The 19,453-nt window shown below is 44.4% G+C and overlaps 1 protein-coding gene across 6 annotated transcripts in view; it reads right to left on the reverse strand.

Annotated features, from left to right (window-relative positions):
- Positions 1-19,453, reverse strand: part of CILK1 (ciliogenesis associated kinase 1) — a 200,203-nt gene that overhangs the window by 57,857 nt on the left and 122,893 nt on the right. For all 6 annotated transcript variants that reach the window (XM_063916695.1, XM_063916694.1, XM_063916696.1 and 3 more), the window contains 4 exons: positions 16,421-16,588; positions 7,592-7,900; positions 607-794; positions 267-412 (listed from right to left, as the gene is read on the reverse strand). In XM_063916695.1, coding sequence (XP_063772765.1) covers positions 267-412; positions 607-794; positions 7,592-7,900; positions 16,421-16,588 — 811 coding nt within the window. The remainder of the gene's footprint in view (positions 1-266; positions 413-606; positions 795-7,591; positions 7,901-16,420; positions 16,589-19,453) is intronic.

A 19,453-nucleotide genomic window follows, 5' to 3' on the forward strand; every position in this document is an offset into this window, starting at 1 on the left:
TGTGTGTGGTGAGCTACAGTATGTATGTGTGCGTGTGTGTGTGTGCAATGTGAATGTGATGTACTATGTATGTGTGTGCAATATGGAAATCCCCCTCAGTAAATCTTGTAATTGCCCGTTACAATACAATAGAGATTCAAAAAGATGTAAGAGTGAACAGCCCTCTAGAGGAGCATATGACTTCATTTTCTCATTTCAATACATTTTATTTCAATAAACAAAATGGCAGCAGGGTAACATTTTCAGAAGGAACCAATTGTACTGACCAGGCAAATACCTGGAGTGCTTCAGATAATGTTGCTTAGCTGATGTTCTCCTGGATGCTGCTGTGTCTTGCCGAGAGAAAGAGGAATGCGCAGGTCCAGCTGTACCGCTGTGGTCCTCTTTCTTCAAATCCAAAATGCTCTCAAAACTGCATCAGCATAAGCAAAGTAATGTAATAAAATAAATCAGAAACGTAGTAATAACTGAGAAAATCCTATCCATACATCATAATTTCTTGCCTTTTTAAGCAGGAGCTATAAAGTGGGAAGACACACAAATAAAATATCTAGATCTATATATGTAAGGAAATAGAAGCATAAAAAAACAACAACTTCTATTTACCTACAAAGCACATCGTCACTTGGTCTGCGCTTTTCAGTCTTCATTTCAGTTCTAGTAATCGAAGAGTGAATATCAAGATCTTGCAGGTCATCCCGTTCACCAGATCCCTTCAGTGTTCGGGTGACATGTCCCCATCGTCGCCTATTCTTTGTGTTGAGATTAGCATGGTCTAAATCAGGCGCAGCTTTCTGAAAATGTACACAAACTTATTGTATTAGTCCCTGATATTTTGGCTATGGGTTGGCCGCATTTCTAGCATTAGATCCCCTAGCTATTTTCTAACATCCTAAAAATTGGAGAAAACGGCAATAAAAAAGCTGTGCCCAGATGATAGAATAGGATGATTCTGCAGCAGGGTACACTGTGTTCCACAGGAAAACATTGGGGTGTAGAGTGGATCTTGATCCAGAGGCACCAACAGGCTAAAGCTTTAGGCTGTCCCAGGATGCATTGGGGCCTCCTCTGTAACCCCGCCTCCAGGCACTGTGAGCTCAGTTTTGAGTTGGTGCCTGCAGCAGCAGGTCACTTAACAGAAGGGCTGCAATGGGCAGCCCTGAAAGCTTTTTTGACAGAAAATTTCTTCAAAACTAGCGCTGTATGTCATTTTGACACTTCGGAGCTGCAGCTCCATCACCTTCCGAGCGGCGTCGCATGCTCCCGCGGCTCAGTACCCGGGTACTTGCGGCGGAGACCCTACGGCTTTAGGCACATGGTCGCAGATGCTCTCCTGGTTCGCGTGGCTGCTACGGGGGAGGAGGTAAGAGGGTCCCCCAGGCGGGACCCGCCACTAAATCACTTTGCTGATCGCAGCCTAGGGAGATGGACTGTCACAGAGCAGGGACTCCACTATATCCGCCAGGGCAGAGGAGTACAGCCTATTGATAAGGCTCCGTAGTACCGGTGGTGAGATCCAGCATAGGGCAATCGGCACTTGACCTGTAGCTGCTCCCCAGCCCAGGGCATCATCTACTGCAGATTTTCCCGCCTTGGAGCTTCATCACACACTCCCTGACTGAGACGCTGGGCGCCATTTTAGGAGTATGGCTGCGGCTAGTCTCTGGGACTGCAGGGGGCAAGGTCTCCCTTGTAAAGCTACCTGTATACAGCGCTGTGACTTTACAAACATTTGAGTATTCTACATGTCTCTAATACAGACAGCGTTAGTTAAGATAAAGTGTACCAAATACAGAATATATTATACGAGTATTCTGATATATACCTCTGGTCTAGGACCGCGCTGTGTTTAAAAAAATAATAAAAAAATAATAATATATATATATATATATATATATATACACACATACACACACACATACATACATACATGCATACATATATTAGTTCAGTGCAGTTTTATTGTCATACTAAGAATTATCTGTACTGCTAATGTGACTGTGTGCCTGTATCTGCTGTGAGGTTTCACTTTCAGTGTTTCCAAGATATCTATCACTATATTCTGTACCCTAAGGGACTAGGTGCGTCAGGGTTGTTTATATAGTGCGTCACAGTATTTACCTATTCAGTGTATTCTACTGTGTACTCAGTCACATACTATCGAATTTATTCGCAGGCATTATACTCTGTCTGGCTTCATCGTACTAAACCGCTCTCTGTTGCATTTGTGTACAATGTCTAACAGGAAGGGCAGTAAATCTGTGGACGCTCCTGCATCATGCAGAGTATGCGCCAAAGATTTACCAGAGGGGGAAGCTGAGTATGATGGTCTGTGTACCATGTGTCATACAGCCACCGGTAAGTCGGCAATTCCTGTATCCAATCAGAAGCCACCCTGGGTACTCTAGTGGAAAGCCTAACGCCCCCTATGGGACCACCTGTACCATTAGTATCAAATAGTCCCTATGCTTAATCCGCCTTTGGCGGAAAACTTGTCTAACCAGTTGCAGCAGTTAACTCATTCCTTGGTCAGACAAAAATCTACCTCCGGTCACTCCTGTGTCGCTGGGTCATCTAAGCAGACTGCTTTCTCCTCACAATCCACAAATCTCACAGATGTTTCATCTGAAGAGGACGGGGAGCATACTGTCCTGTCAGACATTGAATCAAGCGTTTCTGATGAGGATTCTGCAATACAAATTGACGTCCCTGCTCCAGTGGTTGCTATTAAGCAAATCCTACAAATTACGGAGGAAGAGGAACCCACTACTGTCTCCAAGAAACCTGACATGTTTAAACGGCAGAAGGTGGCTAAAAATCTGTTACCCCATTCTGACCATTTGGTTGACATCAGGCAGGAACCCTGGTCTAATCCAGGGAAGAAATTCTCTCTCTAAACGGGCCTTAGCTCGCTACCCTCTCCCTGCAGAGTTATGCAACAAGTGGGAAAATTCACCGCTGGTGGAGTCTCATGTCACCCACCTAGTGGTGTCATCCACTCTGCCTGTCACTTCACTGAAAGAACTGACAGATAAGCGTGTGAAGGGATGCCTGAAATCTATTTACTCCTTGACAGGTGCTGTACCATAGACCCACTATTGCTGCCTCCTGGGCTGCTAAAGATATTGAAGCATGGGTTCAGGCATTAGAGGAAGAGCTGCCCGAGGCTATATCTGACAATGCCAGACAATACCTGTCTCACATCACCACCGCTTATTATTATATTCGAGAGGCGTCCGGGTGTGTTGACGGCCAAAGCATCGACTACGTCTGTGCTGGCTCGGTTGAGGTCATGGAAGGTGGACCTGGACTCCAAAAAGACCTTGGAGGTACTAGCTTTTAAAGGGAGACATATTGTTTGAGGAAGACCTAAATAAAATTGTGTCTGAACTTGCGGCTGCCAAGACTTTCTCCCAAATACTAATCCTTCTGCACAGAAGGCAAAAGGTACCACTTTTCGTTCCTTTCGACCTCAGGTGAAAGCAAAAGGTCAGGCATACCCGAGAATCTCGTGCTTCCAAAATCACTAAGCCCAAGACAAAGCAGTCCTGGGCGGCCCGTCAGCCTGCTTCTAAACAAGACAAGCCTTCCGCATGACGGGGCGGGCCTCCCCCTGGGGGACCCCAGGGCGGGAGGCTGACTTCTGCAGTTCACCTAGGTCTGGTTGGAGACCACTTCAGACTCATGGGTGCAAGAAGTTGTCTTTCACGGGTACGCAGTCTCTTTCCAGAGACGTCCCCCTCGCCAGTTTTGCACCACAGTCATCCCTTCAGATCCACTAAAGGCGCAAGCTCTACAGCAGTTTGTGTGTTCTCTCCTGGACACAGGAGTGGTAGTGCCGGTACGTCTGTCCCAAAGGGGCAGTGGTTACTACTCGACCCTGTTTCTAGTCCCGAAACCCAATGGGTCCTTCTGGCCTATACTCAACCTCAAATCACTAAACAAGTTTGTGAGCGTGAGCGTGTACAAGTTCCATATGGAGACGCTGCGCTCAAGTGTACTGACGATGGAACCCAGAGACTATATGGTATTCCTGGATATTCAGGATGCATACCGGCATGTACCTATTGCCAAGTCACATCAGCAGTATCTGCGGTTTATTATTGGCAACCTACACTATCAGTTCCAGGCTCTGCCATTTGGACTGGCTACGGCTCCTCGGATCTTCACAAAGGCCATGGCCGTAATGACGGCACATCTACGTCGCCAGGAAGCCAGGATCCTGCCATATCTGGACGACTTGCTGATCCTGGAAAACTCCCACGATGTCCCCCTTAGTCATCTACAACTGACTGTAAGCTTCCTACAAGCCCACAGGTGGCTCATCAATTGGAAGAAATCCTCGCTGGTCCCAGCTCAGAGCATGGTGCACCTGGGGACATTCCTGGACGCACACAGTCAACATCTATTCCTGTTTCCAGAGAAAGTCCTGGAGCTTCAAGACAGGATAAGATGCTTCCTTTGCCGCCCCAGAGTGTCGATACACTCGGCGATGCAAGTACTTGGCCTGATGGTGTCAGCATTTGACATCAATCATCAAGGCGGAACTCGAAGCCGCAAAAAGTGGCATAAATCCTTCGATGGGCGGAACGCCATCTGCCAGCAATATCGGCAGTGTTCATTCCGGGTATCCTAAACTGGGAAGCGTACTTCCTCAGTTGTCAGGACGTACACGCCGGAAGGTGGAATCTTCATCCGGAAGTCTATCAACTCCTAGTGGACACGTGGGGCCTACCAGATGTTGACCTGATGGCGTCTGGACACAATTACAAAGTTCCGGTCTTTGGATCAAGGACCAGTAATCCTCAAGCAACGTTCGTGAACGCACTAGCCATTCCATGGAACTTTCGGCTGCCTTACGTGTTCCCTCCAGTGTCACTCCTGTCCAGGGTCCTGCGAAAGTTCAAGAAGGAGGAATACTACTGCTAGTCGCTCCGGCGTGGCCCAGTCAGCTTTGGTTCTCAGACCTGCAGGGTCTATCGACAGAGCGTCCTCTTCTACGTCCGCAGCGATCAGACCTCCTCGTACAGGGCCCTCGTCTCTATCCAGAACTGGCCAGACTGGATTTGACGGCATGGCTCTTGAAGCATCACTCCTGAGGGTAGAAGGATTCTCTGAGGCGGTCATCCAAACTATGTTGAAAGCCTGCAAACCGGCATCTGCCCAGATCTATTACAGGGCCTGGAATTCTTACTTCACCTGGTGTGCTGATAAAAACTATGATGTGTACAGATTCAAAACATCCAGAATCCTGGCTTCCCTGCAACAAGGCCTGGACTTAGGCCTTCGTCTGGCCTCCCTCAAGGTTCCCATATCTGCCTTGTTGGTATGGTTTCAGAGAAAAATTGAGTCTATACCGGACGTTCATACATTCACTCAGGGTGTGTTAAGGATTCAGCCTCCCTATGTCCCTCCGGTGGCTCCATGGGATCTGTCTGTTGTCCTGAAAGCCCTGCAAGAGTCTCCATTTGAACCTCTTGAGTCAGTGGACCTTAAATGGTTCACAGTCAAGGCCCTGTTTCTGTTGGCTATTGCCTCTGCTAGAAGGGTGTCGGACCTAGGCGCTTTGTCCTGTCGTCCACCCTTTCTAATATTACATTATGACTGGGCAGTTCTTAGAACTCGCTCAGGTTATTTACCTAAGGTGGTGGCATCTTTTCACCTTAACAAAGAGATTGTGGTCCCGGCCTTTATCTCTTCGGATTTGTACCCCAAAGAGTGGTCTTTGGATGTCATAAGGGCTCTCCGTATATATGGAGAGGACTGCCTCTATCAGGGTGTCGGAAACCCTTTTTGTACTGCGAATAAGCAAACCTTGGCCAAATGGATTAAAATGGTGATTGCACTAGCTTATGCGCAAGCTGGACTCCCAGCTCCAGCTGCTGTTAAAGCCCAATCTACTCAGTCTGTTGGACCTTCTTGGGCGGCCCACCGTGGTGCGTCCGAAGAACAATTGCTAGGCGGATACGTGATCCTCAGTGAACACGTTCATTAGGTTCTATGCCTTTGATACCTCGCCTCCCAGGATGCTTCCTTTGGACGCCGGGTTCTCATACCCACTAATGCGTGTCCCCTCCCTTGAGGAACTGCTTTAGGACATCCCCAATGTTTTCCTGTGGAACACAGTGTACTCCGTTTCAGATAAAGAGTTATGGTAGACTTACTATTGTTAACTCTCTTTCTGCGAGGTACACTGGGTCCACAGGGTACCCACCCTGACGCACCTAGCTTCTATGGGTTTGTATGACATTAGCCGCTGGTCCCTTCTCCTGTCGTGAGAATGTGGTTCTATTCGACTAACATCTGCCTTCTCTCTTACCTGCTCCTACATTGGACTGGTTAACGAAACTGAGCTCACAGTGCCTGGAGGCGGGGTTACAGAGGAGGCCACCAATGCATCCTGGGACAGCCTAAAGCTTTAGCCAGTTGGTGCCTCTGGATCAAGATGCACTCTACACCCCGATGTTTTCCTGTGGAACCCAGTGTACCTCGCAGAAAGAGTTAACAATGGTAAGTCTACCATAACTCTCCTTTTTTATTTATGCTAACTACTTTCTCTTCCATATACCCATCCTGCTGGACGCCCAGTTATGTTTCCTACCAGCCCCACGACGCAGTATTGAGTATTTTCTGGACAAACATTCCTTTCTTTTCGTTCAATATTTCAGTACATATATTTATTATTTATGGTCATTATATTTGGGGGAGTGGCAGGAAAAACATTACACCCTACAATTTTATTCTGCAATTACACATATTTCTGGATTTAATTTGGGAGACTCCACTCACCAACACTGTTTTATTATGGTCAATGAACTGTATTGTGTGGGAGCCATAATGATTTAAAATGTGTAATATGCTATAACCACATAGCTCACAGTAATAAAAGAACCAACAAGTTTGGGGAAGGAAACTGGTGTCAAAGAAACCTTTCCAAAACACTATTTATATATCAATCTGACAGACCCCTGTTTGTAGCCTGTGACGTCATGCTTGCCTCTGTTCTCCCATCTCACAGCATGAAACTGACCCTGTCACACTCAGCCCTGTGCCTCAAACTAGATTAACATACTTATCGCCTGCTACAGTGACTATTACATGACTGGCTACACGTCTTTCTGTCCATGACTGCTTCAAATATAAGGACATACTAAATAAACAGGAACTGAAAATGTGATACAAAAATGTGTCTGGGCCACATACCTTTTAAGTATGATAAAAGCATCTTACTATACGAACAAAAGGTTTATTTATTCAGTTATTTATATAATGAACACATATACACAGCGTATCTGCAGAGAATATTTGTCCATTTGCATCAATTCCTGCCTCCAGTGTATCTTCCTATATTCCCTACCACAGAAACACACAAGATTTTTTTTTTTTTTTTCCAAGCAGCCAAACAACCTGCCAGTAGAATTTTGGGTTGTCTGAGAAAACGGGATTACCCACTGAGCAGAGAGAATATACAAACACCAGTGTTGACTAGGTTTTGACTCATTACACTCTGTGGTACAATAGCACAATAAACTGCCTGCTAAAGTTAAGCTTCCTTGTACGCTATAGGCTAGAAATATTATATGTTACTTACAGAGGGAAATGCTTGGTTGCTTAACTCAGGTAGAAGCTGGCGGTTTACGGAAACTTTCCCTTGGGGAACATCAGCAGAATCTGCCACAGATGTGCTCAACTTGAAAGGATGCCCATTTGACTGGCTTTGCTGCAGAGCCCGAGATGAAAGGCGAACATGAGATTTTGGTGGCGGCTGAGGCGGCGGCACAGGTTTGATATGTAATGGAATTTGCTTTTCTTGAAAGTCTTTCTGGGTTTTTGTTAACTCTTGAATTCTTTGGGGTGTTCCAAGTACCTGACCCAAATGAAAATAAGGGTGCCTGAGAGCCTAAAAATAAAGAAAGCATAATTTATATAAACATGTATGTGTTTTATAACAAACCTTTATGCGACTTGGAACCAGTTAGGCGTCATAGTTTTTAGTTTTAGCAAAGTTTCTACATCAGATTTAAATGAAATGAAAATATGCACCATGACGAATCTGTGCTATATATAATCCTACATAATAACTTAGCGAATTAAGACAGAAAATTCAGGAACACGTATGTAATCTTTGGTAGAAGGGCAAAAGACATTTCATTTGTATATTTCTGTGTGTATGTGCAGATTTCCAATTTCACATAGGGAAGTATTTAATAAGCTGTGATAACCCGCTTTTTGCATGAAAAACTGATTTTACGGCAAATCGTGAAAGAGCCCCATTCAAATAGCCGTAATAATGTATCATCGATAATTTAACAGCGAATTTCACTTCACCTACTCTAAGCAGGTGCAAATTGGGGAAAATCTCTATTTCAAGGTAAAAATGTCAGGATTTGGCTCAGAAGCCCTGGTACACCCCCTTCCCTCCTCAAATGACTAAGTAGGCACTTTGAATTATTTTTAACTGCCCAATAATGTAATTTTTGGGGTGAAAAAGTGCAGAGTGATGGAATTTGGTGTTCAAGGTATGGGACAGGTATATTGGGGTGCTTTATGAGGCAGGTGGGAGTGGTCAGTCTTTTCCACTTTTTTTCCCCAAGTCTCCTAAAATACCCATTTTTATGTATCCCTAATTTAATGAGAGCACCTATTTTGGTGAAAAAAATAGCTTTGATAATTTTTTTCCCCATTTAAAAAAAAATGCATATAACAGCCATTTGACGCAATGTAATACCTCAAATCTATTCAATATGACATCTAATACACTTCTATACTATTATTCTAGGTTAATTTGGCATTTTTTTGGGGTACAGGCTGATTTCCCTATTTTCATTGCAACATTAAAAAAACGACAACTTTGCTTAGAAAAAAAGATAGACGCGTAGGTGGGGGCAGTCTTTTTTTTTTTTTTTAAGCTCAGTTGGGGAGAATAATGGATGGTGTATAGGAGATTCTACTAAGTTTATCCTACCAAATGACGTATGCTGGACTACTATGGCAGACTGTTTGAAGTCCTTTCTGAAAAACTGTCCCATTCATAGAGTATGTGACGAAAACAAAGATAATATCCCACAAGACATTACAGGTTGAGTATCCCTTATCCAAAATGCTTGGGACCAGACGTATTTTGGATATCGGATTTTTCCGTATTTTGGAATAATTGCATACTATAATGAGATATCATGGTGATGGGACCTAAATCTAAGCACAGAATGCATTTATGTTTCATATACACCTTATACACACAGCCTGATGGTCATTTTAGAGAATATTTTTTATAACTTTGTGTATTAAACAAAGTGTGTGTACATTCACACAATTCATTTATGTTTCATATACACCTTATACACACAGCCTGAAGGTCATTTAATACAATATTTTTAATAACTTTGTGTATTAAACAAAGTTTGTGTACATTGAGCCATCAAAAATCAAAGGTTTCACTATCTCAGTCTCATTCAAAAAAGTCCGTATTTCGGAATATTCCGTATTTCGGAATATTTGGATATGGGATACTCAACCTGTATTAACAAAGTTAATAACTTTGGTATTAAGCAGAGTGCTGAAGATTATTTGGCTCGACTGAAACCTGTAGCTGTAGCCATGGATCGTGCACAAAGATACAACTGCGCAATCGGTGAGGTCGTACAAGTAAGGAAGAAGCAGTTAGATGATCTTGAAGAGATTGGACACCACAGCAATGTAGTAAAGATGGCAAAGGCAAGAGCTAAAATCGCACTCACAGATGCCCACTTGCTGGCTAATCTACTTGATCCTAGGTACAGGGGTATAAAGCTTAGTCCTGCCGAAATTGAGACTGCTATAGAGTTTGCTCATGTCAATAATTGTCACATTATGCTGGTCATCATCAACTTTTGTGCATCCATGAAACCATTTGCACCATACATGTTTGAAGTGGACACTTTACACCAGGGACGTGCAGTCAGGGGAGGCAGTGCCTCCCCTGTCATTAATGAGTAAAATAATACAAAGAAGATACTTATGACACATAAGTATCTTCTTTATTATTTTACCTATCATTAATGTGTGAAAATCAGTTTGGGAGGCACCGATCGTGGTGCCTCCCCTAGTGATTGGGAAAGGTATGGGGAGCGGGGGGCGGGCGGGGCCTAGCAATGGGCAGGAAAAGCCCATTGAAATAACATGGGAAAGCGGCACCATTAGTGGTGCCGCTTTCCTACAGGGACGTGCTTTCAACCTATGAAAGCACGTCCCTGTGAGTGAAGCCACAGTGATTGGCCAGCGGATCCGTCACTGGATCCGCTGTCAATCACTGTGTGGGCGTCGGTACCAGCGGAGGTGCGGCTGGCCGGGCGGTGGAGAGGCGGGCGGCGGTACGCGGCATTCAGGCCCCTTGTGCAGAGTTTGGCAGCGGAAGCGGTACCCATTTCAAAAATGGCGCCTCAGCGTAATTTTTTTAATTCAAGATGGCCGCTGCGAGCCAATCATGGCTCGCCGCGTCATCGCCCCGCCCCCTCCCGCTGACTTATATAAGTCAGCGCGAGGCAGCGGCTGTTAATCCGACGGCGGAGGAGGAGCGGAGAAGAGCTCCTGAAGACGCCGTGGAAGTCCTGGATGGGCGGCGGCTATGCAAAAGAGCTTAGCAGCCGCCGCCCACCAGGTGAAGATGCTGGAAGTCCTGGGAAGGCGGCGGCCATGCAAAAGAGCTTAAAGGCCGCCGCCTCCCAGGTGAAGACGTCGTGGAAGTCCTGGATGGGCGGCGGCTATGCAAAAGAGCTTAGCAGCCGCCGCCCACCAGGTGAAGACGCCGGAGCAAGACCCCAGAAGCCCTGGGGAGGTGGCGCCCCCCCCAGGTGAAGACGCCGGCCATGCAAAAGAGCTTAAAGGCCGCCGCCCCCAGGTGAAGACCCAGTTTAATTAAGGATTTTTAAAAGAATGTGTCGTGGTTTTTTTTCAATATTTTCTTTACAGGTGGACTACAGGTGCCAGCGGGCCCTTTATGTCCGGGCATGCTGGCACTTGTGGTTCTCCAAGTGCCAGCATGCTGGGGCAGGCTTGCTGGGATCTGTAGGCCACCTGTAAAGAACAGAACATACAATGAACCCCGCACCCACCGCCACCAGGGGTGCGGGGCATAGCACTGGGCTATCATGGCATGGCAGGGGGACCCCACACTGAGTGTCTCCCCTGCTATGGCATTATCCCCCCTGGCTGGTTCTGCCTGGTGCTGGTTTTAGTGGTGTGGGGGGACTGCACTTTTTTTTTTGTCTCGGGGGGGGGGTTTAGCTGCAGTGCCTCCCCAGGCCCTGACCTCACCGCACGTCACTGCATTACGCCAAGTATCTCCTCTAGCCTGGTGAATGTCCTACGCAGCTCAACTTCAGTTACACACTTCTGTAGTAAATCTTCTGAAGCAGATGTTCACCGCACTTTCATCAAGTGCAGGAATTGAAAGCATTTTTTCAATGTACGGTTTTGTACAATCCAAAGCATGCAACAGATTGGGAAATGAAAAAGCAGCTAAGCTGGTTGCATGCTACAGAGCCTTTTCTATTGAGGACAAACGTTAGTACGAGGACAAAGACATGTACATGTTTGACTCAGACTCAAACAACTGAGTTAAGTTCAGAGCCTAATTGTACTTCTTGATGCAACTGTTTAGTGTGTATTTATTCTATTACGGTGTTCATTTTGTTACTGTTCTCATTTGTTCATGTCTTACGAAAACAAGGTGTAAACATCTTAAATTAAACAGTTTACTTACAAAAATTTTTAATAAAAAAATCCTATTTAAAATACCAAAAATCTGATTTACATCAAATAAATCTGAATTTAATTTTTATTTGTATGCAACCCAGTCTGTGGTAGTATCAAGTGTAAAAAGTTTCATGAAAATCTGAGACGATGGGTGAACTGGCATGGAATGACACTACAATTACTCCTATGGGACATCAAAGGGGTTGACGTCTTTGTTTTACAGCTGCGAAACCGTAATATTACCTACATTGGCTCACACTGATTCATCCAATGAGTGCCAGAGTCAGCCCTAGGCATAGTCAAGCTAGGCAAATGCCTAGGGGCATTTAAGCCTGCCTAGGGCGGGCAGAGGTTCTGCTTTGGGCCGGCTACTGTAACCGGAGCTTAGCCTGGAGCCAGCAGCAGTGGGTGTTGACAAGCCAGGCGTCAGGGCAGCGGGGAGCATAAAAAATGTCTGTTAGGTTGAGGGCTGTTGCGCATGACCAGCAGCAGTAGCTCCTCCTCCAATGGGCCTTTGTGGAGACATGGTCTCCATGCAGCTACGGCGCCGCCCAGCCTCCCACTCTCACCCCAGAAATGCAGTCAAGGATTCAGTGCGTACTGCCTGCCAGCAAGCAAAAGGGAGTTTAAAAAAACCCCACAAAAAACATAGCTACTAGCATTACTAAAGTGGGTCATGTGTGTAAGGGGCATTATTGTGTAGCATTACGTGTATAAGGGGCGCTATTACTGTGTGGCATAACATATATAAAGGGCACTACAGAGTGGTGTAATGTGAATAAGGAGCGATATAGCGTGGTGTAATGTCAACAAGGAGCAATCCGGTGTGATGTAATGTGAATAAGGGACACTATCATGTGAGGGAACGTGAATAGGGACACTATCGTGTGATATAATGTGAATAACGTTGCACTAGTGTGTGGCGTAATTTGAATTGGTGGTACTATTGTGTGGCCATGCTCATTCCCAGCAAGAACACGGCCCTTTTTCAACCGTACGCCTTCGGCGCGCACTGTCCCTATTCCAAATATGATGGGTGGTGGCACTAATGCTCTTGCTGGCATAGGGCACCAAAATGACGATTGCTATGGGTGAGGGGTGATGGGTGTTGCTTGCTGCTGCTGTGATCTGTACTGCTGGGTGATGGGTGCCGGGTTAGAGGCAGAACTAGCGGTGGTGCAAGAAGGCACCAGTCAAAATGTTGCCTAGGGCATCAAATCGATTAGGGCTGGCTCTGATGAGTGCAGCATTGATGTTGCAGTTTTTACTCACAGCATTGGTATTGCTTTGAAACTAACCTTTAGAATTCTCCATCCACAAAGACCGCCACACTAAGCAGCACAGCATATGCATGATTTTTTTTTTTTTAAATTAACCATTAATCTTGACTGTGTGCACACAATCCCACTTTTTGTATTTATGGTATAAAGTTTATATATATTGTCTTGTATTATTTGTATTTTTATAGTTTATTGACTTAGCATCTTTTCAAACTAAAATTTTATTTGTCCTACGATGGCACTCTCACTTGTTTTTCTGGTTTTCTACAATTGTATGGGGCCCAGCAGCCAATTTTAAGGTGACCTGCAGTTGTGGGACTTTGGTTATTTTATATAGAGTTGGATACATCTATCTATACAGTACATTGGCGCCTGGTTATTTCTCTTATTGTTGATCTGGAATAGTTCGTAACTATACTGGTTATGTACTCCATAAATTCTATTTATGGCTGGCTGCAGCAAAGGAGGATCAAGCAAATATTGTATAGGTATATAGTAAGTACGGCACTCACAAGGAAATTCAAACACCAAAGTGTTTATTCAAAGCATAACTGCGGTAGTTATAACCATGGTTTGTGCAAAACCAATAGCTTGATAAAGGGCAGAATGCAAACATTAGGGACAGACTGCAGGGGGTGAGGTTATGGTGAGAGTAAGCGGACACCACTGCACCGGAAAGGTAAGTTATCGCTGCACCACTGGGACACTGTTTTGTCAACATTCTAAGCATGTGAACATTTTATCAGTGTTGACATGACATACCAAACCCAACATTTATTCATCAAAGAAAAAGTTGGCCCTGTTAATATTTTTCTTTCAATAACTTTATTAGGCATGCACCAAAACCTTATTTTTGGATTTATCTGAACACATATTATTGGAAGGGTTTCTGCGGATTCTGAGCCACAATTTCTATATTCCAATGAAGAAAGAGTAGGCTAAAACTGGGTACACACTGGACGATATTGTGGACGATGTGACAGATTCTGACACATTGTTTACAACGGGTATGGGTTGGTGGGTCGACACAACTTAGGTCGACAGTTATTAGGTCGACCACTATTGGTCGACATGCATTAGGTCGACAGGGTCACTAGGTCGACATGGTCATTAGGTCGACATGTAAGTAGGTCAACAGGTCAAAAGGTCGACATGAGTTTTTTTTTAAATACTTTTTTTTGGTGTGGTCTTCGTAAAGTGACGAGGAACCCCAATTAGTGCACCGTGTCTCCTCGTGCGAAGGTTACTAATCCTAATCGTAGTCCAAGTGGATCGTAAAGTATGAAAAAGTCCCCAAAAAATGAAACTCTTGTCTCATGTCAAAACACTGTAGCATTTGGATTCTGTTAGTGGAATCATGATTTTTTTGCGTACGTTTATTATTTTTTTTGTATTTACAAAATGGTACAACTACTAAAATATGTTCCACACATATTTAGACAAAAAAAAACATATTCCATTTTAGTTATTTTATAGAATATTTTACCCTGTAAAGTACTGAAGTCCCAGATATGATGCTCTACTATCACAATTATGCTTCCTTATATTGTGAGGTATGACATAACCCAGGTGCCTTTATTAACCACTTGCCTGACATACGTGTTACCAGACCAGGGTGTATCCCATACGCTCTGGCACTCCCCACTGTTTCCTTTGTTTGTTATGGAGGAAATCCGTTCTGCACAAGTGCAGAAGTCTGTCACTGCCATCACTCCTGAATTTGCGCCCCAGAGTGTCGTGCGAGCTGCACACTGTGGTGCTGACCTCGGCTTGTGATCAATCCCCCCCTACCCTGCGCTCCACTGCATAGTAAGGTGAGGGAGCTGGGCTATGTTGGAGGGTAGTAACAGGGGTCATCTTTTGGCACCCAACAATAAGGCTGTAAAGCTATGTACAAACTAGGACGATGTGCGCACGGTGCGACACCGCTATCTACGGGACCTGGTATCAGCATATACACTTGCCAATGTCGGGAGCGCATTCTACAGTATGGCCCTCAAAAGCAACATCGCTTGTGGGACATGCATGTAGGTCCGACGGGCAATTCCACATATGACCCACGGCGGGAGCGCGCATCGTACATTATATAGTGTGCACACACTAGACGATGTGAACGATATCACGTACGATCAGGCCGATCGATATCGCCTAGTGTGTACGTACCCTAAGGGTTTTTTTTTTGTCTAGGGGGAGGGGTGCATATATCAAAAATAATAAATTAAATGTATAGAGACAACTGGGAAGGAGGGGGGCACTAAACAGTGGGGGCCCATTGACACAGGGTGAGGGTGGCGGCTGGGACACTGGGATCTATTACTACTAGGCGGTGGGGCTTGATAATGCTGGGGATCTTTTTCCACTGGGGGGATTATTTTTGATGGGGGGTGGGAACATAGGAGATGGGTGCAAAACACCCCCTAGGTACAGGTTGAGTATCCCTTATCCAAAATGCTTGGCACTAGAAATATTTTGGATATCGGATTTTTCCGTATTTTGGAATAATTGCATACCATAATGAGATATCATGGTGATGGGACCCAAGTCTAAGCACAGAATGTATTTATGTTACATACACACCTTATACACACAGCCTGAGGGTAATTTTAGACAATATTTTTTATAACTTTCTGCATTAAACAAAGTGTGTCTACATTCACACAATTCATTTATGTTTAATATACATCTTATACACACAGCCTGAAGGTCATTTAATACAATATTTTTAATAACTTTGTGTATTAAACAAAGCTTGTGTACATTGAGCCATCAGAAAACAAAGGTTTCACTATCTCACTCCCACTCAAAAATTTTTGTATTTCTGAATATTTGGATATGGGATATTGGATATGGGATACTCAACCTGTATATATTTTTTGAAATAGAATATTTAAACATATCATTTAAAAAACTTCTTAGACTTAAATAAAAAAATATAAATAAATAAACTTTGAGCGTTTAAGAAAAAAGTTGTCAGTTAAGGGAGCATCATATGTGGGTGTGAGTTGTATTCCATCAAGGCACATTGGGGCCTAATTCTGAGTTGATCGCAGCAGCAAATTTGTTAGCAGTTGGAAAAAACCATGTGCACTGCAGGGGGGGGGGGGCAGATGTAACATTTGCAGAGAGTTACATTTGGGTGGATTATTTTGTTTCTGTGCAGGGTAAATACTGGCTGCTTTGTTTTTACACTGCAATTTAGATTTCACACCACCCAAATCTAACTCTCTCTGCACATGTTATATCTGCCCCACCTGCAGTGCACATGGTTTTGCCCAACTGCTAACAAATTTGCTGCTGTGATTGACTCTGAATTAGGCCCATTGTCCAAGAGATGCGAGACAAACTAAATGGGAAGCCAAAAGCAAACTAATCATGTCTATTACCTTTGCTAAAGGAACAGTACTCACCTTACTTGCAGTTGGTCTCTTTTTAGGGTCCCACTGTAGCATATCTCGCATTATCTGGATGCCATCAGAGCTTGCATTAGGGATTAATGTTTTAAGGTTGTTTGGTACACACTGTGGCCAGCGAAAATTCATTGTACTTGCAAGCTGGTAGCCTTCGGGCCAGTCAGTCTGTAAAAGAAATTGAAATAGGAGAACAAAGCAACTTGATATAATCTGTGTATCACACCGTTAGGAAAAGTAATTGAAATTGCACAAAGAAAAAAAGAACCTAATGTAAGTAATTAACATTAAATTTTAATAAAAACGAAAATAAATAAATAAATAGAAACAAACTATACAACAAATTTGACCAGGTTATGTTAAGCTTTTTGCAGATGGGGGTTTATCTTTGATACTTCAATACAGGTTGAGTATCCCATATCCAAATATTCCGAAATACGGAATATTCCGAAATACGGACTTTTTTGAGTGAGAGTGAGATAGTGAAACCTTTGTTTTTTGATGGCTCAATGTACACAAACTTTGTTTAATGCACAAAGTTATAAAAAATATTGGTTGAAATGACCTTCAGGCTGTGTGTATAAGGTGTATATGTAACATAAATGCATTCTGTGCTTAGATTTAGGTCCCATCACCATGATATCTGATTATGGTATGCAGTTATTCCAAAATACGGAAAAATCCCATATCCAAAATACCTCTGGTCCCAAGCATTTTGGATAAGGGAGACTCAACCTGTACTAAATAATTTCCTTGGTATCCATTGGGGACATTGGTACCATAGGGCAGTGGTTCCCAACCGCGGTCCTCAAGTACCCCCAACAGTTCATACTTTCCAGGTCTCCTCACAGGATTGCAAGTGAAATCATTTGCTCCACCTGTGGGTCTTTTAAAATGTGTCAGTGAGTAATGAATACACCTGTTCAACTGCTAGGTGACCTGGAAAATATGCACTGTTGGGGGAAATTGAGGACTGAGATTGGGAACCACTGCCATAGGGTACAGAGGATAATCTAGGGTTCTGGTACTTTAAATGTATTACAAATCAGTTTGCTCTCCTCTATACCGCCAAGCACAGGTCTTATAAAAAAGGATTTAATCGAAAATAGGATTTTGGTACTTACCAGGTAAATCCTTTTCTTTGAATCCATAGGGGGCACTGGAGTACTCTGGACGGCCTCCATAGGAACAGGGCACTGAATATTTAAATTTAGAACACTCCACCCCTCCATATCCCAGAGTACCTCAGTGTTTTTTACTGAGCCGAACAGGAGCTATAGAGAGGTTGACAATGGAGTATTACATATAACATAACGGACAACAATGAAGTTGACACATAACGTTACTGACAACTAAACAGTTGACACCATAACCAGCACTTGATAATTTGAACCAGTCGGTGAGAGTGTGTTACCATAAGATTCCCTGAACTTACCACAAACCAGGTAAAACTGCTCTGGGTGGGCGTCCAGTGCCCCCTATAGATTCAAAGAAAAGGATTTACCTGGTAAGTACCAAAATCCTATTTTCTTTTTCATCCACTAGGGGTCACTGGAGTACTCTTGGGACGTACCAAAGCTTCCCCCGTGGGCGGGAGAGCTGTTTGGCACCTGTAACACTAGGCGGCCAAAGCTAGATGCTGACGCCGCAAACGTATCAAACTTGTAAAAGCGCACAAACGTGTGCACGGAAGACCATGTAGCCGCACGGCAAAGCTGCATCGTAGAAGCTCCACGACCAGCTGCCCATGAAGTTCCCACAGAACGTGTGGAATGAGCCGTTACTGATGTAGGCGGCTGTAACCTAGCATGAAGGTAAGCCTGACGTATGGTCAGTTTTATCCATCTGGATAAGGTCTGCTTAGAAGCTGGCCAACCCATCTTGGCAGCATCATAGAGAACCAAACAATGTATCCGTCTTACGAACTGTAGACGTTCGGGATACATAAACGCGTAATGCGCGTACCACATCCAGAGTTCCAGAATGTGCTGTTAACACAGGAACTACTATTGGTTGATTGATGTGAAAAGATGACACTACCTTTGGTAAGAAAGCGGGATTCGTCCGAAGTTCCGCTCTGTCATCATGAAACACCAAATACGGTGGCTTGCATGACAAGGCACCCAAGTCTGAAACCCTCCTTGCCGAAGCTAAGGCTAGAAGAAAAATTATTTTCCAAGTGAGAAATTTTATATCCACTTGCTGTAAGGGTTCAAAATATGAAGACTGTAAGAAATCTAAAACCAAATTCAAGTCCCATGGCGCTGTAGGTGGAATGAATGGAGGCTGTACTCTGAGGACACCTTGCAGAAAAGTGTGTACCGACGGCAATAGAGCCAATAGTCTTTGAAAATAAATTGACAACGCAGATACCTGCACCTTTAGTGTAGATAAACGCAGTCCTCCATCTAACCCCGTCTGTAGAAATAACAAAAGACGGGATAACTTGAAAGCTGATGTCGGAAACTTCCGAGCTTCACACCAACCTATATAGGCACGCCAAATTCTGTAATAATGAGCTGCCGTAACTGGCTTCCTAGCACGTAACATGGTTGGTATAACCGATTCCGGAATGCCCTCTCTTCTCAAGAGGGCGGTCTCAACAGCCACCCCGTCAAACGCAGCCGCGCTAAATCGGGGTAAAGGAACGGACCCTGTTGTAACAAGTCCGGACGTAGAGGGAGCGGCCAAGGATCGTCTGCGAGTAGTCCGTGGAGATCCGGGAACCAAGCTCTTCGAGGCCAATGAGGAGCCACTAGTATGACTGTGACAGACTCTCTTTTTATCCGTTTTAGCACCAGAGGGAGCAGCGGAAACGGTGGAAACAGATACACTAGGCTGTACGGCCAAGCGATTGTGAGAGCATCCACCGCCACTGCCTTTGGATCTCTCGTTCTGGACACATACTGGAGCGTTTGGTGATTGTGGCGAGACGCCATCAGGTCCACCTGAGGGTAACCCCACCGCTGAACCAACATGTGAAACACCTCTGGATTTAATGCCCATTCTCCTGGATGAAAATCCCGACGGCTG

The sequence above is a fragment of the Pseudophryne corroboree genome, chromosome 4, assembly GCF_028390025.1.
Source record: "Pseudophryne corroboree isolate aPseCor3 chromosome 4, aPseCor3.hap2, whole genome shotgun sequence".
In the NCBI taxonomy this organism is placed as follows: Eukaryota; Metazoa; Chordata; class Amphibia; order Anura; family Myobatrachidae; genus Pseudophryne; species Pseudophryne corroboree.